The 27,141-nt window shown below is 35.8% G+C and overlaps 1 protein-coding gene across 1 annotated transcript in view; it reads right to left on the bottom strand.

Annotated features, from left to right (window-relative positions):
• The window catches only part of LOC5565349 (synaptogenesis protein syg-2), a 284,790-nt gene that overhangs the window by 158,392 nt on the left and 99,257 nt on the right, over positions 1–27,141 (bottom strand). Inside the window, exons 7-8 of the mRNA XM_021838630.1 lie at positions 21,204–21,340; positions 702–840 (exon numbers count right to left, since the gene is read on the bottom strand). Coding sequence (XP_021694322.1) covers positions 702–840; positions 21,204–21,340 — 276 coding nt within the window. The remainder of the gene's footprint in view (positions 1–701; positions 841–21,203; positions 21,341–27,141) is intronic.

Genomic DNA, 27,141 nt, shown 5'->3' with positions numbered 1-27,141 from the left:
AGTGAATGGTTGGGATGCAAACATCGATTGCCGGCCGGGGATGTCCCATTTACCATTTGAAACGGCAGAATTAGGGTGGTCAATAATGATCATAATACAGAAATCTTAAATTAATTTCCTTAATTTGTTTTAATCCCTACTGTGAAGATTTGAGTCGATTCCGTCAACTCTTAGGTAGGAACTAACAAGGTTGAAGTTTGTACGAAGAACATTCTCCAAATATATGGGAAAATGTTAAAAATATTACTAATAAAAGAATTAAACATAATTCAAGATTTTTGCAATTTGATTTTTTCATAAAAATGGTCCACCTTAGGCAGCTATGCAACCGGCCCACAAACGGCACTACCTTCAATAGTTAACGAAGGTCTTCCGAGAAGCCCACTTGCTACCTAGTTGCATTCGATTCCTGTTTGCAATTCCTTTCATTTTCCATCGATGTGACAAGTGCTTACCGTCGTTTCTTTCTCGATGATTCCCTCCTACCGAACGGAGTTCAAGGTGGGTATCAATAGCACCGGAAGTGCTCTTTTCCCAACACGACAATAACAACCCAAGCCTTTTTTTCTTTGACCCAACAGGGATTACTGGTGCTGCTTGCCACCTGTCATGCCTTTTGATTCCGTCCGAGAGGAGCTTAAACTGGCTGAGGTGGGAATTTTCTCGGAAGGGTACACTGGAGGAGGACGTAGAGTACTTACACTGAATCTTCAAAGTTATCGACGAGCTGCGAGATTCGCCTTCCTCGTTGGTGGCTGCACACGCATATCCGCCGGCACTTTCTCGCTCCAGTTGGGTCAGGTGCAACGTTTCGCCGCTCTCGCCGGACATTCGCATGTTCTGAAAGGGGAGAAGAAGGTGGGGATTAATTCGGCTTGTAAGTGCTGGTAATGTGAATCTGAAGTATAATATGTGTTTAATGAGTTTGTAATGCGAATTTGTCGTTTATTCAAGTTGACGATAGAAAAATGATGAATTGGTGAGCTCGTTTTATTCCACTATTTCAATACGAGCCAATCAATATAACCAATACGAACCAAAATGAGGGGGATTGAAGAGACATGCAAAAAAATGTACATGTTGTTCATGCACAGATATCCTTTGACCTCTTGATAATCTTCAGTACGTTTCAAGTCACTTACTTTAAATTTTGTATGAATGAATGTTTGCCATATCAGTTCGTTCGAACACTTTTCCAGGTAAATTCAATTTAATCCATTTATGCAATCCATTCCCCTCTTTTGAAACCTGATAACCAAAATGAAGCATCCAATCAACCAAATGAACCGTAATTTCTCTTCTCTGTGCACAAAGTTATCTCCAGTTTCGCATCGGCCCATCAGATCCGATTGCAAATATCCAACAAGCTTCCCAAAAATTAATTAATTTCGCACAAGCATCGGAAAAGTTTTCCATTCATCAAATAAAATTTTACATCGCCATCACCTCCAATCTCGTTTTTTTATACGCCATTTAAATCCGTCTCTGTCTCAACTGGTTTCATCGGATATCATCAACCAAATCTGATTCAGCGAACAACCGACAGTTGAAGTTCTTCGGTAGTCAGTTCGGCGGTGGCAGCAGCCAGACAAGTTCGTGCGAAATTCCTACCGAAAATTGTTTAAACCGACGAAACTGGGTGCTTTCGACACTGTACGCATCACCTTCAACTATTCGCCACCCCTCCCAGTTTGCTGGGAAATCTCCGACGGCTGACAGTGAATTCAGACAGCTATTTTGATATAAACCGCAGATAAAACTAATTAATTTCCCAGCATCCAGTTCATGCGACGCACTAAGGGGTATTTGGATAACCTAGATGGTTAGAATGTTTCGAACGGTATTTTTATGTACCATGGGCCGACTTAAAAACTAAACGGGAATCATTATTATTATGAAAATATCTGAAATTCGGGATGCTACGAATTTTATTGATTTGTAGTTGACAAATCAAAATATAAATTGGCACGAATTTCGTGTAGGTCGAAAATTAGTGCTTTTCCCCTAAAATATCATTTTATTGGAGATCATTGTCTTTTTGGATAATACAATTTTTGACCTCTTTCCTTTTTTGATGTTATTATTTTTCAAAATAAGGTACATAGGAGTTATACTTAAGTAATAAGATTATTATCGCACCATTGCTTTGTTTTGTGTTATATTCTTATGTTCGCCCTAAAATTACCTGAAAATTGGGATTGTAATGATTTGCTCAGTATTTCTGCAGTATTCTCACAGTATTTCCATATACTCGAATCTCAAGATGTTTCCACACTATATTCATATAAAAGGAAAGCCAGAAGGATTTCCACAGGATTCCCTTAGCATTTGTAATGGATTTCGACAGGATTCAAATAGGCTACCCAGTGTATTTCCAAACGATTTGTTCAGTATTTTCACAGCATTCCCATAATATGAGCACAGTGTTTTCACATATTATTTACAGGATTCGCACAATATTTGCACTAGAAGCCGAGGATTCACACTTGAATTCCAGGATTTCCATTTATCCATTCTAACTGAAACAGAATCCTAACCGAAATCCCAGGATCCAAGCTGGCATTTTAGGACCAACATTGAAATCTCAGGACCTACAATGGAATCTCAGTCAACACTGTTATTCAAGGATCAACGCTGCAAATTCAGTATTCAAATTGGAATACTAATACCACAATGAGCTCCCAGGATTCACATTAGAATTCCAGGATGCACTCTGCAGTCCAAGGATCCTCCCTATAATCCACACTACACTCCTTCAAGATGCACACTGAAATCCTAGGATTTACACTGGAATATCATTACTCACATAGGAACCTCGAAACATAGAATCCACACTGAAATTCTTCGGTTTACTTTATTGCTTCAGGATTTCCATTGGTATCGAAGAATCCACACTGTCACAATATCACAATCCACTCTATAATCTCAATATCGATGCTAACGTAACAGGATCCACATTGGACTCCAACGATGCACACTAGAAGGTCAGGATCCACATCCTCATTGGTATCGCAGGATACACACTAGAACAGAAATCCCAAAATCCACAATGGAATCTACGGACCCTCATTTGAATCTAAGGATCAACAAAGGAATCTCAGGATGTGCACTTAAATACAAAGATACACACTAAAATCCTAGGATCCAAGAGGGAACCATAGGTTCCGCACTACAATCCCAGTAGCCATACTGGACACCCAGAATCAAACTGGATCATATGGAAGTCCAAGTATCCCCAGCTGCACACTTAGATTAAATTACTGGGGTCGGTAAAATTTTACTGGGTTTTGGAACTACCGAAAAAGTCAGGAAAATGAAAATTGTCACCACGCGTAATTTAAAAGCAAATTTCACCATGTTTTATTTTTTATCGATATATGATATAAAAAGAAAGCTCTCTGCAAAATTTCAGTGAAAAATCTCTGTTTTTCGATTTCTGACATTTAATTTTAGTTTACTGACTTTTTCGGTAGTTCCAAAACCCAGTTATTTTTACCGAACAGATTGAGTGTGTGAAGTCCAGGATGCACAAGGAAAGTGCAGGATTTATACTGGAATCCCAGGATCCACACTGTCTTTACAAAATCCACACTGCAATCCATGGATCCGCACTGGCTTTCCAGAATCCGCTCTAGTTTTCCAGAATCCACAGTGGAATCCCAAGATCCACATTGTTATTGCAGCATAAACAAGAAATAAAATAATCCATACAGGAATCCCAGGATTCATCAGGAAATCAAAGAATCCACACTGAAATCCCAGGATCCCCACTGACTTTCCAGAATCCATATTGGAATTCAAACATCCACACTTGAATCTCAGAATCCACACTGGTATCCAAGAATCCACACAGGAATCAAAGAGTTTAAGCTGTAATCATAGGATCCACACCTAAATCCCAGGATCCACATGGAAACCATTGGATTTACACTGGAATCCCAGGATCCATACTGCCTCGCCAGAATCCATACTAGAATCCCTGGATACACACTAGAATCTTATGATCCACACTTGAATTTCAGAATCAAGATTTGGTTCCAGAATCCACTCCGGCTTTCCAGAATCCATACTGGAATCCAAAGATCCAAACTGTAATTAATGGGTCAACAAGGGAATCATAGGATCCATACAGAAGTCCCAGGATCCTCACTGGAATCCGAGGATCCATAAGAAAATCACAGGATCCACAGTTGAATCCCAAGGGTCTACACTAGAATATCAGAATCCACACTGGAATCTCAAGCCCCATACTGGAATCCCATGGATACATACGGGAGTCCCAAAACCGTGATCTACAAGGGAATCACATGAGTCACATTGGAACCTTAGTCTCTACACTGGAAACTCAAGATCTACACTGGAATCGTGGGATCCATACAAGAATCTTAAGATCCACACTGGAATCTTAAAATTTTTAGTGGGATCCTGGAGTCTATACTGGAATCCCAGTATCCACACTGAAATCCTAGCCCAGACAACCAGAATGCACGTATAATGAGATCATTTTTTGTGTTTTGCGATGGTTATATGTAAAATATTTCACAAATAAGATGTCGCGAAACGGCCTTATGCGTACAAAAGTGGGGGCGATATACGTGCATATTTAATATGATATATATTGACATGCAATGCGAGTGTGTAGATTCTATTGCGAACTTATATGTACTCTTATGCGACTTAATTTATGATAATAAAATAAATTTGACAGCTGCAACGGATTGATCCGACTTACTTCGTACAAGCACAGATCTATGTCTATGCTAGAACAAAAATATTTGAAATTTCAAGATCCACTTTGTAATCCCAAAATATATATAAGAATCCTAAGATCCATACTGGATTCTAGGATCCAGAATTAACACTGAAATCCCGGCTAGCAAATTAGAAATGAAAAATGAATTTCCAATTACACTCCAAATTAATTTTACCCATTCAACGTATTTCCTTAGCCTTTTTGTCTGTATTATATAAATTATAGGACATGACATTTAGTTTTCTCGGAATGAATTTACTTGTAGAAATTAAGTGAAACAGAATTGATTACACTCAAAATTTAGTTTACCTTTTGTTCTATGAAAACCCCAATTTTTTCGACCATCACTCAAAATTCAAAGCGATGACATGAAATGTATTCGACTTAAAATAGATTGTGAAAAATAAAAAATGTTTAAGTAAAATAAAAATTCCAATTACACTCAAAATATATTTTTTACCCAGAAAACTTAGTGAAAATTTTGTTTTTTTTTTATGTCGAACTTAAAATAGACTGTGAAAAATTCATCGCTTTAAATTTTGAGTTACAGGCAAACGCGTCCAAAAAATAGGGGTTCTCACAATATTTTAAGAAAAAAGAAATTTTGAGTGTAATCAAAAATTCCTATATCTGCTCAAGCATGTTCACTACACTCAAACAAGCAAATCAATGTCACCGCTTTGAAGTTTGTTTTATTGTTGAATTTGAGAAAATATACGTTTTTTCAGAAAACTAGGAAGTACCTCTTGTTTTAAAATATTAGGTGAACGTATTTATTTCAAAATCCTAAAAATGAACATCAATCTTGAACAGTGTCCGGCTCCATCGCTGCAAAAACGCAGAGATATGCAGTCAAAGTTATATTTCCGACTTTCTGATGGGGGTTGGGTGTGCTGCGATTTTTTTTCCAAAGTTCTCAAAACCAGAAATTCGTGTACAAGAGCATTAAAAATTTAAATCACATTAAGAGAGAAACCTCATAGTTTGAGCTAAAAATATCAAGGTTTAAAGCTGGCGCAAGCGTTTTCAAGGTGAATTTTCAAGTAATTGAGAAAGGTTTTCAGTGAAATCACCATTCGTTGTTTTCTGATCAATTTCAAAACTTTAGGACACATTATTCAATTTTGTCTTCAATTCAAAATTGTCTTCAATTGAAACTAATCCTAATTAAAAATAAATTTCTTAAAATTTTTCCACAATTTATAATGAAAAAATCCAATTTCTTTGGATTACATAAGTTGTTTCGTCGGAAATTGCATTTTTTGTTATTAAACTTAAGTTAACAAAGAATCTTGTTTTGATTACGAGTTGAATAAGGCGTGTATTTTTTTACATAAACAAAAATAATATTCCTTCAACATTATTAAAAAAAATGTTTCGAAGTCCATTTCAAAGGTTAAACAAATGAGAAAAATCAGACTTTGCTTTAGAGATAAAACTTTAACTGGCAGATCGTTAACAAATCATGTTTTTGTGCAGTTTTTGAAGAATAACTTGGTCAAAACAGATTATTAGTCAAATGTGTTGTATGAACTGTCTGAAAACAATCAAATTAGCTTCTTAAGCAAGTGAACAGATTTGTAATCGGTTGAGTTTTTATGAAGCTAAGATCAAACATGGATAAATTTTTTAGTAAAATGAGGAAAAATTTGGAGTAAACTACTTTTAACTAAAACTAGTTTTGATTTTTTTTACAAAGCTTTTTGGATGAGCTTCGACTGAGGTTATGTTATTGAACCAATGCACACTGGGCCAGGAGCACAATTTAGCAAGACAAAACCTCTAGCGCTTTAGGAGTGCATTTTTTCGGGTTGGTGTCAAAGGAGACTTATCCTGAATTTGTTTGTTCTTCAATTTGATGATAAAAGTTAATTGGAAATTTCGCCGCATAGGTGGCGCTGCGATGCAAACTTTTTTGTTTTGCGTCCTAGAACTTTCGCGTCTTGGGCAATGTTTTAGAACGTGTAAAAATACGAAAAGTTGTCGAAGACAGCAAAGTTCTAGGACTTCAAATAACAAAGTTATAGTAAAAAATGTGTAAATCACTTAGATTTTTCGTTTTTTCTACTTTTTACGTCAAATACGTAGAATGTTTCATTTTAAAAACCCATGCGTCGCTTAATTTCGATAACATGCATGTACTGTATGAAAAAAATTTTATAAATATATTTGAACTTTTGAACAAATTATTGTAAAAATATCATATTTTTTAACATAAGTTTACTCAAAAAGTTACAAGTATTTGCAAAAACTTATCAATGTTCCGAAATACGCTATATTTCATCTACCAAATGTCAAAGTTTGCCAGGTGTATATTTTGATATATTTGAGATATGTAAATTTAAAATAACCATCACTTCATATAAATATAATGGACTTATTATTGATTTTATCATTATACTATAAGATTTTTGACACATTGCGTCAGTTAAGATTTTTTAATCAAATACTTTCATTTTAATACTTGTGATTTGTGAATTGTGATTTATATCATAGAGAACTGTTTCGACACGGTCATAACAGGATGTAAAAAATGAATCATAGCAGGCCACACCGAGGTTCTAATTAGACAGTTGCTGAAAATGACAAAAGAGCCACACAACAATATGAAAAAATCTAAAAACAGTAACACCTGACAATTAAAAAGTATTTGATTAACGAAACTTGACTGACGCAATGTGTCAACAATCTTGTAGTACAATGATAAAATTAAAAATAAGTCTATTCTATTTATATGAAAAAGGTGGTGATTTTAAATTCAGATATCTCAAATGTATCAAAATATACATCCAGCAAACTTTGACATTTGGTAGATGAAATATAGCGTATTTCGGAACATTGATAAGTTTTTGCACAAACTTGTAACTTTTTTAGTAAACTTATGTTAAAAATTATGATATTTTTACAATAATTTGTTCAAAAATTAAAATATTTTTATAAAATTAACATTTTTTTCATACAGTACATGCATGTTATCGAAATTAAGCGACGCATGGGTTTTTAAAATGAAACATTCTACGTATTTGACGTAAAAAGTAGAAAAAACGAAAAATTTAAGTGATTTACACATTTTTTACTATAACTTTGTTATTTGAAGTCCTAGAACTTTGGTGTCTTCGACAACTCGTCGTATTTTTACACGTTCTAAAACATTGCCGAAGACGCGAAAGCTCTAGGACGCAAAACAAAAAAGTTTGCATCGCAGCGCCACCTATGCGGCGAAATTTCCAACTAACTTTTATCATCAAATTGAAGAACAAACAAATTCAGGATAAGTCTGCTTTGACACCAACCCGAAAAAATGCACTCCTAAAGCGCTAGAGGTTTTGTCTGGCTAAGTTCTACTCCTGGCCCAGTGTGCAATGTTGGCTGAGCAGTCTTCAGGGAATTAAAAACGCTAATTTTTGATTTTTCTCGACGTTTCGGTCCGTTTGGGACCTTTTCCAAGGGTTCAATCACTACGGTTTTCTAGTCAAGATGGCTTTGCTAAACGCTAAAATGTCGTGCGGAAATATCGGTATCAATTGAGTCCGACCGGTTCTGAACCATCGTGGGGCGGACAATCTCCTACCTAGCGAGCGGTCTGGAATTCGGTGTCCTATATTTAGATCTCCCACCATTACTTAATTCCCTGAAGACTGCTCAGCCAACATTAGTTCAATTTTTTACAAAGCTTTCATAAATTAAATTAAATGATGCTAAAATTTTCAAAATTGGTTAAAAAACAATAAAGTTATGTATACTTCACTGAAGGTCATTTTTTATATCTTGAAAATTTACCTTAAAGTTGCTTGCGCCATCTTTAAATGCTAAAATTTTTGGCGCAAATTTTGAAGTTTTTCTTTTTTTTTGTGATTTGATTTCAGAAGAGCACACGAATTAGGGACCGTCCATAAATGACGTAGCATTTTACGGGGAGAGGGGGGAATCTACGATTTTGCTACGAACCATGTATTAGGTATGGGAAAATAGGCCATGATGGGGGATGGGGGTGAACTTTGATGATGAGTAGCTATTCTTTAACACATGAAGTTTGAATTCTCAGATATATTAGGCAAATGAATCGCCATACAAGATATTTAACGTGTATGCAAGTTTACTGAAATCGTTTAATTTTGCATCTTAACTGACAATATTTAAAAAATTGACGTGCAATTATATGTTTTAGAATGACAATAGATTCAGAAACTCCAAATTAACCCGTATCCGACCGAGTCCCGATTTTCTTTCAAGCTGCTATTTCACTATGGGCGGTTTCCATACAGACTGGCGGCCAAAAATATTTGTTCCATCTCATGTCGTATTTATGAGTTTTATGATACAAATTTGATGTTTTATTTTCAAAAACAAGTTTTCGAGACTAACTTTTGAATAGGGCCTATAGCGAAATATTAAACTTTGTTACTTATAATTCATATAAGCCATTTATGCGATTAACGTTGTGCAAACCATTATAAATATTAAAACTTACATAGAAATAATGATATGAATGATTTAGCAAAATTCGATTATTTTCTGAATTAGTTTTTAGCTGTTTTCATTAGAAAGTGGTTAAAAATGTTGGAAAAATTCAAAAAGCCCTAAATTAAAAAAGTGCAAATTTGTGCAGCTAAATTCTTCACGATCCTTTAGTTTACATCTAAAAGTACCCTTGAAACTGAATTTAAGCCTGGGACAACTTGGGACAAAAAAGTACTCGATGTGTTAATTATAAGCTTATTCGATTTTTTTAACCGCTCTATAAAAAAACATCATAAAAGCTTGAAGCTTTTTTTTCATTTTTTTATTGTTTCTAGGAAGCCTTTTTTGCAAGCTTTTAAATGGTGTAAAAACATTTTACGTAAGTATTATAAAAAAAAGGTTATATTCATTTGAGTAAACCATAGTTTTTGTTAATAAAATGTTTTTCTCCATAGGCTCAACTTTGGCACCTCATATCTGAGTGAGCAATGCCCTAATATTTTGGGGATTTCTTAACAGACATGTTTACAATGAAATGGCGAACAAGAATTGAAATTTGGGGCACATCACTTTTTTGATTATTGGCCACCTAGTAAGCCATAGTGTATTGTGAACGTTGCGGTTTTTACTTCAACAGAGCTGGGATTTCTCCCAAACTATTTACTTGCGTGGTTTCAAAATCGTATCAATGTCGTCGCTGCGGTTTGATCCTATTTGGCAATGCTTTGAACCTTATCTGTTCAGAAAAGGAAGTTGATCGATTTTTACCCGACCTGACCCGGGAGGACACCGGAATAACTTCGACCATCGGAAATTGGCATTACTATGTCCAAAGAGCAGCTTAAAACACGACTCAAAAAACAATAGAAGTAATCCATAGCATGTAAGAAAGTATTGTAATTATTGTATGTAGTCTACCTATGCTTGACGTAATAAATAAATAAATAAATAAATTGATCTATTTGTGCCAGCATATGAAACAAGAAGCCTTTGGATTGCATTTAGTGAAAACCGGATCTAAATCAGTTGGATTTAACGTCCACAATCACATTTAAAAAAAAAAAAACATCGTAACCCGGACGGATACGGCTTAAGTAAATAACTTAATAGTATTTGATGTGTGAGACAAAATAAAGTTATTTCCATGAGCTTAAGCCACATGACGGTATTCCACACTTTTAATAAAAATAACTGTTAAAAACGTCCGATCTTACCAAAGATAAATTGATTAAAAATTATAATGTAGAATAGGATAGAATATAACATTAAGATGAATGAAGATTGAATTTAGAATCAATATTTCGAAGTTCCATTTGAGTTCATAAACATTTTCGAAATGATCTACATTGATACCTCACGTTTACGCAGCTTGATTTAGTGAAAAATTTAAAATAGGTTGAAAAACTTTGTATTTTAGGCTTCATATCCTGATGATTTCTGACGATTAAAAATCGCTGATGTTTGTGTATTGGTTTTTCGCTCTTGATATTCACATTAGATACCTAACTTTTACCTAGTACCTTGACTACAGCGTAGCTTCAGCCCAAGGTACTGGAATGCCGAGAATATTTAGAGAATCTCTAAATTATCGCTCTCTGTAACAATCATGATTTGCAGCACATCATGAGAGACTGTTTATCCGTACTGCTACAGCTCTGAATTCATCGGAGCGATAACAGTGCATGAGAAAACCCATCTAAACAAGCTCCAAACCTGGGGGAAACTTGTGCTATCGGATGTTCGGGGATTGTTTATCGTTCCAGTAAAATAAAACACCTACCTTCAATGGTGAACAAGGAGAAAATTGGATTTTATCATCGCTCTCTCTTTGCGGCTCACGTTCGTTGATGCTATTTATCAAACTCAAAACATGACCAATCATGGATTGATTAGATGGAATGTGCTTCTTCGCTTGCTTTGATCTAAATCTAAATTTGAATCAAAGGAGAACGGATTCTGCAATGCCTCCGTTCGCTGATTGAGGGACCTTAGCTGATTATGTAATCCGTAAAAGGCTCTATTTGTATCCGAAATTCATCTTTTCACTTCGCGATAAACATCATTGTCATGCGCTACAAGTCTTCCAAGATAAACTCTTCAACAGCTTCAAACACATCCCCATTAACACTACCTCAGCACCAACGCCACAGAGCCTACATATATCTTTACCTGCAACCATGTTCTTTGCTTATGTAGCATTGAAGGAAAGGCATATCCTCGCTTCAGAGGTACGAAAGCCTTCACTGACCCGATATCAAAAACTGAGCATTAGGCGTTATTCCACAGCTGTTTACGAATCATTTGCTAAACATTGTTTCAAAATCTGAGCGAATTTAAAAAAACTTTTGACCTACCAGATTCGCCCTTTGTGCGACGTTCAAGCATCGGATCCAGGCAGCTCACACTCATTACGGCTTCCGAACGGATGGTCAGGTTCTGCGTTCCATCTCGGCGGAATCAATGAACGGCGGTCCCGACGATCCTTGTGGACGATGAACTATTTCTTCATTTTCACCGGAATCCAATTTTGGACGAAGTACGGCTGATGGCAATTCTCAATGTATGTGTGTGTGCGTTGATGAAGGATTTACCCGGACCTTCTCCGTCAAGAATTCAACCACCCGGCGCTATCTGGCACGAGAGCATCATTATCCTCGGCGCCGTTTAATCCCATCGTCTTCGGTTCGGTTGGTTTGGTCGGGGTCGTCGTCTGCTCCGGTTGGGGCGCCATTTATTCAATTCTCACGAAAGGGAAAGCATTTACACAATCAACGTTAGTCATCTCGGAAGCAGGCTGCTGTGATTCTTCGATTGTCGGGCTCTTAGGAAGTTGTTGAAGCAGCATCACAAAGCTTAACACGGGTACGATTTTGTCTAGCTAGTTGTGGTGAAATGGTGCCCGTTGAAAATTGTAAACCTCGCCGCAAAAGCTTTGTTCTGCTTTGTGGGATGTTTTGTTATCGGTGAAGATTTACGTTAACCATTGTCGTGGAGGGACAGACTGAGCGTTCTTCTTCATTTGGCTTGAATTTGTGTTTTTCAATAAGAAATTCATTGGAGCATACTTGTTCCAATAGAAGAGGCTAAAAGGATCAGTTTGGCCCATTTGATATTTCATGATACCATCCTGTTCAAGAACATCCAAGACCGCAAACTTAGTGATGGTTGCTGTAACATGCCTGTTATGGAAATTCCCTGAGCATAGAGTATCATCGTACCTGCCACACGATATACAAATGCAAAAATGGCAACTTAGGCATGGAAAGCTGTTAGATAATAACTGTGGAAGTGCCAAAATGAACACTGAGAAGCAGGCTCTGTCTCAGTGAGGACGTAATGCCAAGAAGAAGAATATGGAAATATTTCTAAAATTTTATTAAATTTTATATAAATACAGCTAGAAGTTACATTTTTTGTAGCAAACGAACTTATAATTATAAGCCATTGTTTCCCCAAAATCATAAAAGAATCATAATGTGGATTCAAGAAAAATTTGTGTGGTGTTTGGCTTACAGATTTGGACTACAATAATACAAATCTAGCACCGGATTCGTTTTACAATCTATTAAAGCGATTCCATTGTTCATCTTATTAACATAACTTCAACCCTCACCCGGCATTCCAAATAGCCATCCCACATCGAACTATTCCATTCCGCATCATATCATCATCTGCGCAATTAAATCATTAATCCTCCATTACGACAAGATTAGTCAAACCGAAGAGCTCTATTTCGTGCACCACTCGGCACTCTACCATGCTTGCAGTACAAGAGAGCCCATGAGTGGCAATCCTTCATTTATAATTGGTTTTATTACCGGTATAGCGTAACATAATTCACACACAACGACGACAACGATCGTCGTCGTCCTTCTTGCCTTGGCGGGGGGACTGAGTGGGCAATGCCTTTGTCCCACACCGATTTCACACAATGATACCGAAAGGGCGGGCACTTGAACGACAACAACGGTCCCCTGTCGCATTCCGCCTACCAACATCTAAAGAGAGCGGGAGAGTGTCAGTGCGTCCTCGTCAAAGCCTCTCGACGATTGCGTTTGTTTGGACATGCGACACAATCTTGGAGGTCAGATGGAGGGCTTGTAGGGACAGTAATGAATAATAATGATGTATTCTCTGTGATTTATATTCGTCATTCTTCACTGGGCGGAAGTGCGACAGCGTATCGTACACTGGAGCAAGTTCAAGGATAACCACCGAGCAAGGCGACCTAGGTCTATTGAGGCTTTGTTGTTTAGGTGGGCGGTTTTCATGTTCTAGGAAGGAAGATAGAAGCATTAAAAAAATATCGTTGTGGTTTTTATGGGGTGAATTTGCTATCATAAACTATCAATAGGGGAAGCTTTTTGTATGTAGTGAATTTTGAGCAAAAAGACAAGAAGACAAGAAGACAAGAAGACAAGAAGACAAGAAGACAAGAAGACAAGAAGACAAGAAGACAAGAAGACAAGAAGACAAGAAGACAAGAAGACAAGAAGACAAGAAGACAAGAAGACAAAAAAATCAGAAAATCAGAAAATCAGAAACAAGAAGACAAAATTTTCAGATTTTCTGATTTTTAGATTTTTTGATTATCTGATTATCTGATTATCTGATTATCTGATTTTCTGATTTTCTGATTTTCTGATTTTATGATTTTCTGATTTTCTGATTTTCTGATTTTCTGATTTTCTGGTTTTCTGAGTTAACTTAATCTTCTTGAGTCCTCTGAGTCTTCTGAGTATGCTGAATCTTTTGAATCTTCTGAGTCTTCTGTGTCTTCTGAGTCTTCTGAGTCTTCTGAATCTGCTGATTCTTCTGAGTCTTCTGAGTCTTCTGAGTCTTCTGAGTCTTCTGAGTCTTCTGAGTCTTCTGAGTCTTCTGAGTCTTCTGATCCCTCTGAGTCTTCTGAGTCTTCTGAGTCTTTTGAGTCTTCTGAGTCTTCTGAGTCTTCTGAGTCTTCTGAGTCTTCTGAGTATTCTGATTCTTCTGAGTTTTCTGAGTCTTCGGAATCTTTTGAGTCTTCTTAGGCTTCTGAGTCTTTTGAGTTTTTTGAGTCTTCTGAGTCTTCGGAGCTTTTTAAGCTTTGTGAGTCATCTGAGTTTTCTGAGCTTCTGAATCTTCTGATTTTTTAAGTCTTTCAAGTCTTTAGATTCTTTCGAGTCTACTGAGTCTTCTGAGCTTCCAGAGTCGTCTGAGTCTCCTGAGTCTTCTGAGCCATCAGAGTCTTCTGTGCTACTGAATTTTCTGATTTCTTAAGCCTTTCAAGTCTTCAGAATCTTTCGAGTCTACTGAGCTATTTGAGTTTTCTGAGTCTTCTGAGCCTTCTGAGCCTTCTGATTCTTCTGAGTCTTCTGAGTCTTCTGAGTCTTCTGAGTCTTCTGAGTCTTCTGAGTCTTCTGAGTCTTCTGAGTCTTCTGAGTCTTCTGAGTCTTCTGAGTCTTCTGAGTCTTCTGCGTCTTCTGAGTCTTCTGAGTCTTCTGAGTCTTCTGAGTCTTCTGAGTCTTCTGAGTCTTCTGAGTCTTCTGAGTCTTCTGAGTCTTCTGAGTCTTCTGAGTCTTCTGAGTCTTCTGAGTCTTCTGAGTCTTCTGATCCCTCTGAGTCTTCTGAGTCTTCTGAGTCTTTTGAGTCTTCTGAGTCTTCTGAGTCTTCTGAGTCTTCTGAGTCTTTTGAGTCTTCTGAGTCTTCTGAGTATTCTGATTCTTCTGAGTTTTCTGAGTCTTCGGAATCTTTTGAGTCTTCTTAGGCTTCTGAGTCTTTTGAGTTTTTTGAGTCTTCTGAGTCTTCGGAGCTTTTTAAGCTTTGTGAGTCATCTGAGTTTTCTGAGCTTCTGAATCTTCTGATTTTTTAAGTCTTTCAAGTCTTTAGATTCTTTCGAGTCTACTGAGTCTTCTGAGCTTCCAGAGTCGTCTGAGTCTCCTGAGTCTTCTGAGCCATCAGAGTCTTCTGTGCTACTGAATTTTCTGATTTCTTAAGCCTTTCAAGTCTTCAGAATCTTTCGAGTCTACTGAGCTATTTGAGTTTTCTGAGTCTTCTGAGCCTTCTGAGCCTTCTGAGTCTTCTTAGTCTTTTGAATCTTCTGAGTTTTCTGAGTCTTCTGAGTCTTCTAAGTCTTCGAGTCTTCTGAGTCTTCTGAGTCTTATTAGTCTTCTAAGTCTTCTGAGTCTTATGAGTATTTTGAGTCTTCTGAGTCTTCTGAATCTTCTGAGTATTGTGAGTCTTCTGAGTCTTTTTAGTCTTCTGAGTCTTTTGATTCTTTTGCATTGGCGTAGCTAGGAATTTTATCTGGAGGGGGCCTAGCCTAATGTTTTTTTTTAGTTTCATAGTTTTATAGCAGTGATCCCCAGCCCTGTTTTTTTTTCAACCATTTTTATTCCTGATGGAGGATTGTTTTCGTAATAGTTTTGTTTGATGTTCTTCATAACTTTGGGAGTAGAACAGTATCCCAAAGAACGGGAACTATTCAGATTTAAGAAATACATACATCACGTGCGGCCCGCGGACCGCACTTTGGTGACCACGGATTTATAGCATCCATAGCAAAATTTCATAGTTTTAACAGATATGTATTGATTTTAATTATTTGTAATTCTGTCTCATTTCACGGCACATTAGTGATGTTTGTAAATTTCAATTTTCGTTACGAATAAGATTCAGTTTTTTTGAAATCCAGTCAAAATTGCTTAAATAATTCCAACAAAAAATCACAAGAAATGTCATTTGTTATTCTTCCACGAAATTTTTGATATTCAACCATGTGTTTTAAAGAGATTCCTCTGAAAATTCCTACGGGATTTTCTTCAGGAATTATTTTTTGTAATTTTCAGTGTTTTCTCCCAGAACTCCTTTATCAGTTTTCATGATTTTTTGGAATTATTGAGGATTTCTCCAAAAAAAAGCTCTAGGAGTTTCACCATAAATGTCTTTAAGACCACCAACCAAGGATTAATTCCATGGATTCCTAAGAAAGTTTGCAACCAGTTTTTTCAACTTTGCTTTTGAAGTTCGTCCTAAAGTTCCTCTACAAGATTGTTTGAAAAAATCTTAGCAAAAATTGTCCAAACTTCTTGAAAAAAAAAACTGAATGACTCTACCAGGTTTTATCGTAATATCTCACATGAAATAAAAAATAATTCAATTGTTAAAATGCTAAACTTGAATTCTCATAGAAGCTCTCCGCAGATCTATCTGTGTTTTTTCACAATATATAATTTTTAGAAATAAATAAAGGAACAACATCTCGTATTCTTTCAAAACGCTCTCAAAAATATATTTTATTTGTTTAAAAATACCTATCTATGAAATGTTTGAAGAAATCTAAAATTCCTATAAAGTTCCTAGCGTTCAACCGTTATTTCAAAACTCTTCCGCGAAATTACTCAAAGATTTCTCGAGTAATTTGTTCAGGGGTTTCATAGAGAATTATATTACTGTTTCCTTAAGATTCTTCCAAAAAAATTATCAGAGTATCATCTAAGTATTCTCCAGAGATATTTTTTCTTCAAACCGCACTCACGATTCTTTTGGGACTTTTTTACATATTTTTTTCACTAGATGAACTAAGATTTTGCAATTCATTATCAAACTTCTCAAAAAATTCTTCATAAGTTTCAAGAAATATTCTTACTAGTTCTTAGAATAACTTTCATGTTCTAAAAATAACTTCATTTTTTTACGAATGGTAATCTCAGGATTCTTCCATAAAAAAAATTATCAACTTATTAACTACTTCAGGAATATTTCAATATTTTTAGTGATTGTTTTACAAATTCCTATACCAATCGCTGCATATCAGATTTCTAGATAAATACATAGAAAGGGTTAGAAGAAGTTTGTTGGTATTTTTTTTTTTGAATAATTCCTCATAAGAATTCGTAAAAAAACGTTAAAAATCTTGTTCTTTTTCTTCGTCTTTTATTATTAGAATATTATTGGTGTTAAAACGGATGAAATTTTTACTGAAAATATTTGTAATTAAAATCTTAGATAAAATATTGTAAGAACTCCGAAGTTTCATGATACTATGATGAACATATTGATGTAGATTCCATTTTGCTTACCTTTAGAAATTCCAAACAATTTTTTTGAAAAGTTTAATTCCGATTATTTTGTAGTACTGTAGTACTGTTTGGTGTATGAAAAATGTTCCATGCGAAGGAAGGTGAAACATCAAAATGTTGAAGTCGGTGCTTAGAACAATAGATGGGCAATGATACAATGAAAAACAATCTATAATCTTTTCTTTATGGGTAAATTACAGGATAATTAAAACCTCTCTAATAAATTTCCAAATACCCTTAACAGTGTATCTTTGATAATGCGGGTAACATTTATACCACATACTAAACGAAATAACATAATTTATGTTAATCAGTTAAACATGCGAAAGTAAAGAGTATGATACTTCATGTCAGGACTATTTTCGTTGGAAGCGATAGCATTTGAGTCTTTATATTCTAATATCAAAAATCGATAAGATTTTTGCATTTTTGAAACACTTATAAACATGAATTGATGAGATTTTAAATAATTCGTTGCATATCCCTGACCGCCCAGTTATAGTAGATCATGACTCCGGTCTCAAATCTCATACCAAACATCTTTTTCACAAATTGGGTCCATTTTTGTAATCAAAGTCAGAAATTTCCATATAATGTTATACGCCTGAAGGTATGCGACATCCTCATTCGGTTTTGTTCGAAATATTTATATTTCAAAAATGTTTGATTTATGCTGAATTTAATGTTGAAACGTGAATCATTCCATATTTTTTTAGAAACATTAGTTTAAACCCATTTATACAGACCTATAAGTGTTTGTTATGCATATTTGAACTTGAAACACTTTTACAGGTAATTTTTTTTTACAAATTCTGTTATATTATTTTAACAAATTGGAACCCACGTTCTCCATTAACATTCTTGAATCAAATTCTAACTGAAATGATGCTGAACAGCAGTTTGGTTGGCGATTTTCATGTGTTTACACACCCATTATCAAAAAGTTACCACAAAACCGATAATATACTTTCAATAATATGAAGAATTATTGATCGATTCAACAAGAATCGTCATGCAATCTTGGAACTGCAATCGATATCTGAGATACCAGTGCTTGTTTGAGCAATATTAGATAAATATATTTCAAAACTAATGCAGCAATATTCAGATGTTCTAACAAATTTTCAAGAAGGTCCAGGAGAATCTTCTTTGGAAATTATCCTTAAAACTTATCCTTCTTTGATTTATGGTTTTCTAGAATTCTGCCAGAAAGCCTCTAAAAATTCCGCCCTCGTATCGCACAACATTCAAACCAAGAATATGGATTCTGCCAATAATTGATAACATTGTTTCTAAGAAGTGTTTTAAAGAAGACCAATATATGTATCTATGAATATCTTAATAAATATTTTCTTTCTTCCCAGTTATTTTGCTACATTTTTTTCTACAGTTTACTTTACCCCTATACTAATTTTGAAAGTGAAACTGGAGGTTTTCAGCTAATTTCCTCTGATGATTCTAAGGCAAGAGACGTTTCAAAAACAATTTTCTTTCCAATTTTTAAACAAACTGGGGATTTGAAGCAAAATTCCTTGAAACCAAAGGTTTTTTTTTTGCAATTTTCGATGTTTTTTGGAAATATTTCTAAAGCACTTTTAATGAACTTTTCGGGGGAAAAAATTGTAAATTTTTTCTTTTGAAAAACTATTCAAAGGAATGTCTAATAGAACTCTCAGCGAAATATCTTAGTATTAGATTTGATAGAATCAATGATTTTTGGAGGAATGGCGAGGGAAAACTGAACTTTTGAAAGATTAAGTAACTTTATCTAGGTAAATCCGGAATCAATTTGCTAATAAAAAGTAGACAAAGAAGAAATGAATGTCTTCCAGGAGGAATTCACTTTGAAAGTATGAACAAGTCCCACAATTTTAATTAACTAATTTCCAAGAGATTTACAAAAAAATGAAGCCAACCTTTAATGTTCCTTGAGGAATTTGATTATACTAAAATTCAATTTGCTGGAATAAACACTCTGATTGATTTTGTTACATTGTTTCACACCAGGTTTAAGTTCTACCATTCATCTGAAGACAACTAGGAAATGCTGAAATACCTTGAAAGTTGAGCCTGATTTTTTGACAAAAAATTCTGCTATGAAATTAAAAATTAGTAATTTTGTATATTTTTTCAAAAAAATTTTTGCTACATTATACGAGTTGAAATTAATGTATGGATTATTTAAGTGAATTCTCATAAGAAAAATCATCATCGCCGGACATCTCGAGCAGGTTATTCTCCAAAAACATGAGAAAGCAAAATACTGTTAATATGATCCCTTCTGCTAAACAGCATTAGTTGGATTATCCAGAAAAAAAGCGAATTTTGAGAATCAAACTATCCTGGTATTGGCGCTATTTTGTACCACGGTAGTTTTTCGAACGAAGATGTCGAAAATTTGCGTAAATCGCCTACACCAAGAAGCTAGTCTCAACAGTAACCAATCGATCGACAGCCGGATATTAAGCTTTCGGTTGTCGTGCGTTCCACCGAAGTCAGCAGCACCACGCTGATGCTGGGTATGACAAGCGAGGTTTTCTCACTATAGTTGTGCAACGAAAAAGAACGTAATTAGTGAAGAGATTTTTGTCAATAACAAGTGTCATGGACATTGTTTCAGAAAGTTCTGCTTCATGGTAAATTGTTTTTATATTTTTTTTTTCAATATTTATTATCATCAAAAATTCTGGGGGGGCCTAGATGAGTCTGGAGGGGGCCAGGCCCCCCTGGCCCCCCCTGTTCCTACGCCAATGTTCTTCTGAGCCTTCTGAGTCTTCTAAGTCTTCGATTCTTCTGAGTCTTCTTAGTTTTCTGAGTCTTCGGTTTTTTTTTTAATCTTCTGAGTCTTCTTAGTATTCTGAATCTTCTAAGTCTTCCGAGTCCTCTGAGTTTTCTGAGTCTTCTGAATCTATTGAGTCTTCTGAGGCTTCTGAGTCTTTTGAGTTTCTTGAGTCTTCGGAGCTTTTTGAGCTTTGTGAGTCATCTGAGTTTTCTGAATTTTTAAGTCTTTCAAGACTTCAGATTCTTTCGAGTCTACTAAGTCTTCTTAGCTTCCAGAGTCGTCTGAGTCTCCTGAGTCTTCTGAGCCATCTGAGTCTTCTGAGCTACTGAATCTTCTAACTTTTTAAGCCTTCCAAGTCTTCACAATCTTTCGAGTCTACTGAGCCTTTTGAGTTTTCTGAGCCTTCTGAGCCTTCTGAGTCTTCTGATTCTTCTTAGTCTTTTGAATCTTCTGAGTTTTCTGAGTCTTCTGAGTCTTCTAAGACTTCGAGTCTTCTGAGCCTTCTAAGTCTTCTGAGACTTCTGAGTCTTCTGAGTCTTATTAGTCTTTTAAGTCTTCTGAGTCTTATGAGTATTTTGAGTCTTCTGAGTCTTCTGAATCGTCTGAGTATTGTGAGTCTTCTGAGTCATTTTAGTCTTCTGAGTCTTCTGAGTCTTCTGAGTCTTCTGAGTCTTCTGAGTCTTCTTAGTTTTCTGAGTCTTCGGTATTTTTAATCTTCTGAGTCTTCTTAGTATTCTGAATCTTCTAAGTTTTCCAAGTCCTCTGAGTTTTCTGAGTCTTCTGAGTATTTTGAGTCTTATAGTGTCGTTTCTTTTTTTTGCGACATTGCTAATCTCTTTGCTGTGTCTGCATTTCTCTAATATATGTTCAAAAACTTCCAGTCGCTTTGAGAATTGTTTTTTAAATGCAATTAAATTTCTTCAACACACCTTATGTCCCACTGCTTTGAACCACCTTCAACTCGTTCAACCGTTCCCACCGCCCAGGAATGCACTTCCCTAATTCAATTCTCCACCAACTTCCGCAATAATTACAACTTCAAGAAACCGCACTAAACACCGCTGATTGAGGAAACACTCTCTCTCTCTCACATTCCCAATCAAAACCCATCGCAGCTCACCCCATCTTCTGGAAGGGGCAATGTACTTACATTCTTGTACCAGGAAAAGGACGTCACCGGCGGTCGGGCGTCGGCTCGGCACTTGAGCGTTACGTTGGCCCCCTCGGACCGGGTGATGACTCGGCTGGGATCTTCGTTGGCCAGATGCACCGATACGACCGGTTGGTCTGTTGGATGTCAGAAGAGGGTGCGGCGTCCAAGGAGAAGGAGGCAGAAGGAAGCAATAATTAATATAAAATACAGCTTTGGTGCATTAGAGAGGAAATTATAAAATTTAATTTATCGTATACACAGCGTGGTCTCCGAGTTTGCCTCGGTCTCTCTGAGTTGGTCTGTTGGTTTTCGTACTGGTCGATGGGAAGAGGTGGAATGTGGGGACGGTGGTTCGTCTCCTCTGGAAATGGTTCTATTTCAGGAACAAGAGTGCCGCCAGGATGGAAGTAATGGTCAGTCCCATTTGGCAACAGTAGTCGAACGGTAGTCCATGGGCGTGCGTGGTTTGAGACCGAGAGGACTGATTCAAATTAGTTTTTAACTAATTTACACATTACATAATATAACAAATAATTTACAGAATTGAAGAACCTAAAACTTTCAGATGATTGATGATTTCAGATGGTAACTGAAACTATCCAGAAAAGGCATTTTCACAACCACTTTGTAGCTTATTTCTGAAACATTCTTGGATTAAAAAATTCTCGGCATGCCTCTGTTTTCACTGGACCATATTTGCTCGGCATGGTCAACCGGAAGCGACGTAGAGGGACCGAGGCGGCCAACGATGGTGCTTTATTACTGTAAAATTGGCTACGCTGGTAGTTGTAGCCAAAGTAGTATGTGAGCCACTGCAAAACTGAATCGCTCTACCACCCAGTTAGTGGCACACGTCGTCATGCCGCTTTGGTTCCGCAAACGGAAAATGGGTTATTTTACTCGGTCGTACAATTAAACCTCGATGGCTGTTTCGATAGCATTTTCATTCCTCTCATCCACATCATTCCAATTGGAGTTAACCCTTTGAGGACGGATGGGTCACATTGTTATAGCTTCATTATTCAATCAAATTAAATCAAAAACGAAAAGCAGGTTTGCTCTTACATCTTTATCCAGTAAAAGTAACCAAAGGCGAAAAAGCGCAGAGTACACTGTGTGAAAAGCATAATGCGAATCCATTTAAGTGATAATTTGAACGCAATAACAACATATTCCCACTCTTGCAGAAAAAAGTCGTCTTTAAAGGGTTAAACGCTCATTCCACTCGAAATGGTTCCAAACGGAATAATAAGGCCCATGTAATGAACAGTCCGACCGCAGGAGCAAAACCGCGGTAGAAATGTGATCAAGAGATTCCATGAATCCCGCGCTTCAAACAAAAAGGTCGTTCCACAAAGCCACAAAACGCGCGGTTGATTCACTTTTAAATGCAAACGTTATTTATTCAATTGGTGTCGCCACAAGGTAGAGAAAAATTCACAATGAAGGTTCGACGAATTACTCCATTTTATTCCACGTAGCCAAACGAAATTCCCCAAACTAGATCCCATATCTCAGCTGTTTCTCGGAACGGGGCAAAACTTGTCCCATTAGTCGAATGAGTTCGCTCCAGTTGCGGAATGATAAATTGTTCGCCATATTGCAACAGCAGCAGCAGAAGCAGCCCGCATTGCACTTTGGAACAACCCGAGGAGATAACGGAGTCGTCGTCATTGGGGTATTGGGGTCCTGCCTCGAGGATGAGTGATATCGGTCATCTCACGGACTCATTCTACCACGTGGAATCTCATCTCTGCGGTGACCTTCAGGGTGGCCAGATTATTTTATTTTTGCGTTATCGATTGTTTGGATTAACCTAATTAATTATCTGAATATCAATTTTTGCTATCTAAAACCGATCTAGGCACGTTTTGAGCAATGATTTATTCCTATCCCATAATTTGTATGTATTTTTTACCGAATTATATTTATTAACCCTCTAATACCCAAATTTTTATTTTCGATCTAAATATCATTTTTAGTTATCTAAAATCATTCTGAACACCGTTTAGGCAATGATTTATTTTTATTCGCAAATCTATGAATTTCGGTTTTTGATTTTTATAATTTATATTTTTGAACATTCCTATCCTTTCTCATTTTTTCTTGAAGCCTCTTCTAGTTACTGATTTTTGGCAATCATAAAAATTCAGATTTTTACGGTACTTTTAAAAACATTAAATTTTTAATATTTTTGTGGAAATATTTTTATTTTCCATGCAATTAACGGAAAAACAGGTTTGAAATTATTTTAATACTACCAAGCTCTTCTTCTGTGATAGGTTGATAGTAGAAAAATATAAAAGGTACGATTAAATGTTAAATGAACCCCAGGCTTTTGTAGGTTATATAAGAATACAATGTTTCAAACAATTTTCAAAAATACAAAAAAGTTTCAAAAGTCATAGAAAACTTTTCTTACATGCGTGTTATGAGTTCAGGCTTAAGCCAAAAATAAAATCATTTTGATTTTCGAGCTACGAAAAAATACACAAAATTCAAAAGTGTACCCCGTCTAAAGGCGGGGTTGGGTATTAGAGGGTTAAAATCAAATATTTGTTAGTGTTACATTTCTTGATTCTTATTCTACTTACTTCAACTACCAAAGTACCATCAACAAATATTTAAAACCCTTCCAAATTTCGCGTTGAAAACATTTCTGTTATTCCATCTCAATTCTCGAATTTCTTTCTTGAACGTGAACAGATTTGGTTTATGAACCCTCAAATTGAATTCGATCGCTTTAGCTGTCAACCAAAGAGCAGCTTTCAACTGCTTCGATGATTTTGGAATTTTAAACTGCAGAATATCTTCAATATCATTAAAATCAATATTCATATTTTGTCTTCCTACATTCGAGCACCAGTTCCAGATCATTTTGGCTTTAGGGCATTGCTTGATACGTTGTTCGTTGGTGTCAGATAAACCGCATTTGTCACAAAATGTCTCGTTTATGTGCCCGATGTTATATGCCTTTAATTTCTCTCTGTTCGGTATGAGATCATTCACAAATGTGAATAACTTAGCCCGTACTTTGAGCGGTAAGAAGCTTGAACTTATGTTTTCCCAATCAATTTGGAATTTAGTTTCAATGGCTGGTATCTGTTTATTTTTATCTATCAAAAATCCATACATCAGATATGTTGTTGGCAAATTATAATTAGAATTTATTATAACACCTTCACGTAACCATTCTCTGGCATTTTGTGATAATTTCCCACTAATGTTATCATTAAGCAAATATCTTTCATCTGTGTTACGATCACTTTCTAAATTGTTATAGAAAATGTTTTTCAAAAATAACGCTATGGTCTTAGAGCTTCTGGATCAACTAGACGAAGTCCACCTCGTTGATTATCCATGTAAAGCTGGTTTCTGTTAAGTTTGAAAATGAAACTTGTCCAAATGAATTTTCCGCAAGCTAATTTTATTTGTGCCAGGTGTTTATTTGATGGTGGAATAATCTGCGGTACATACCACAATTTCGATAATACGAAAACATTCAAAACTATGCTTTTTTCTATGAAATTGAGCTGACGAACACTATGCATTTTCAAAACAGCTTTAACATTTGTTATTAACCTACCATAATTAGCATTGACCATAGAACTCCATGTTTTCTGAAATACGACTCCCAAGATTTTAATACTATCAACTTCTTTTATTCTCTGTGGACCTTTGTTAGCATTGTTAAGCCTTAAAAAACTGGATTTTAGGTAATTTAATCGGATTTGTGCAACTAATCCGTAAGTGCTAAGTATAGATAGCAAACAATCGAATTCTAAATCATTTTAAATAAAAACTACTAGATCGTCAGCGTAAGCAATTACATTTATGAACTTGTCATAGACAAGCACACTTGGAATGCTATCAGTAATTTGTCTTATCAAGGGCTCCATATATGAAACAAAGAGCACCATACTCATTGGGCACCCTTGTCGGACGGAGCAATTAATTTTTATTTCTTGAGAAAGAAATTCATTAATTAGAATCCGAGATGATGCACTTCCGTACATGTGTTTCAAACAATTTACAAAAGTGTCGGGAAAATTGAACTTCTGCAACACTTTCCATAAAAACTCGTGGTTCACTCTGTCAAATGCTTTGTTTAAATCCAAACTGACAACACAGCCTTTAAATCGCTTAGTTTCACATGATCTTGTAACTAATCTTCTAATATCTTTTAAGTTATCTTCACAAGACATATTTGGGATACATGCTGTTTGTCCTGGGCCAAGCAGTTTATCTAGGAACTTCATTACACGTTCAGCAAGTAGCTTCATGAAAAGTTTGTAATCACAATTGAGTAAACTTATTGGTCTGAAATCATTAAAACTTGCTTTGCTACAATTGCCCTTGGGAATTAGTGTAATAATTCCATCTGCAAAATTTCTTGGAGGCCTAATCGAACCATCTTGATGAGAATTGAAAATTTGGACTAAATCATCTTTGTAGCAATCAAAATTTTTAAGATATACTTCTTAGGTAAGTCCGTCAGGTCCAGGTGACTTCTTTTTACTGCACCGGTTTAGCACCGACTTTAGCTCTTCTTCGGTAATCAGCTTTGTTAAATCTTCTCTGTCGTCATTTTATAAAAAAATCGTAATGTAGTTCAAAGGATCATCACTTGTGGATGAAACTGTTTCTGGTTCATCTGGTTGGAAGGTATTCGAAAAATGTTCAAAAGCAAGCCTTCTTAGTTCCACAGGATCTGTTATCACAATGTCTCCATTGCGAATTTTGAAATTTCCGCTACTTTCCAGTCGTTTGATTTGAGCTGCAAGAAAATGTTAATCATTTCACCTTGCATCAAATTGAAATCATCAATATTGCTTCCTAAATGAGTCAATCGCTGATTTTCTATTTCAATCAAACGCGATTTGATCATCTTTATATCCAGAAAAGTTTGTTGTCTAGTGTTTTGCTTATCCATCCACTCCAGCATTTTCCCATGAAAATATTTTTTTTCATTAGAAATTCTTGTGTTTAGCAAAAAGCTTTCCCGTTTGAAAAACTGTTTAATCTTATGTTTCGCAACATCATTCCACCACCTACTCCTATCAGATAAATATACGTGACGCAACTTCCATCCTTCATATTCCTCAACCAAACGAGTACAGATGGAATCGTCTTTTGCTACTGAACTATTAACTTTCCTATTGGAGCCACATCTGCAAAAGATCCATAAACAGTCATTAAAATTCCAAAATGATCAGAGAAAGCCACAGGGACAGTCGCGAAGTCATTAATTTTCTGTAAAAAAAATATTAGTGGTATAAAAACGATCTAATCGTGATGAGCTGCCGTTTCTTATGAAGGTAAAGCTGTTCTTTTTAGGCTCCATTGCAACATCTTTTAAACATTTCAACCAATTGCTTTAGCCCTGTGCTAAAGTTTTAAACTGAGCTGTTGGAGTCACTGTTGTTCAAAATACAATTAAAATCACCACCAATCACATCGACCTTATTTCCACCTTTGCCAAAATGAACGGCTAAATTGTTAGAAAATAACTGATCTCTATCTTTTTTTCTATTGCCCCCCGAAAATGCATAGATATTAACGTAATTTACACCATTTACAACGACAGAAGATATTCTCCCGTTTGTATCCATTAAGGGTTGACAAAACTCAAACGATCTACGAATCAGTATGGCGGTTCCTGAGCCATTCTCACCAATATTTACTAAAGGAGAATGAGATCGAATAAAAGAAAATTTGGCATAGCATACTTCCTGCAAAAACAGAATGTCTATATCATTATTTACAACGAAGTCTCTTAATAAGCTTTTGTTGATAGTACTCGATGAACTATTAAGATTTACAGATCCTACCTTAAATGCATAATTCATAGTAAAGTGTGATATCCTCACTAATACAATTTAAAAAAAAAAAAACCTAAATTGAATACGCACGGTTGCCTAATTCACCCTACCGG

This window comes from Aedes aegypti, chromosome 1 (genome assembly GCF_002204515.2).
Source record: "Aedes aegypti strain LVP_AGWG chromosome 1, AaegL5.0 Primary Assembly, whole genome shotgun sequence".
Taxonomy (NCBI): domain Eukaryota; kingdom Metazoa; phylum Arthropoda; class Insecta; order Diptera; family Culicidae; genus Aedes; species Aedes aegypti.
This window is presented reverse-complemented; position numbering and strand designations above follow the sequence as displayed.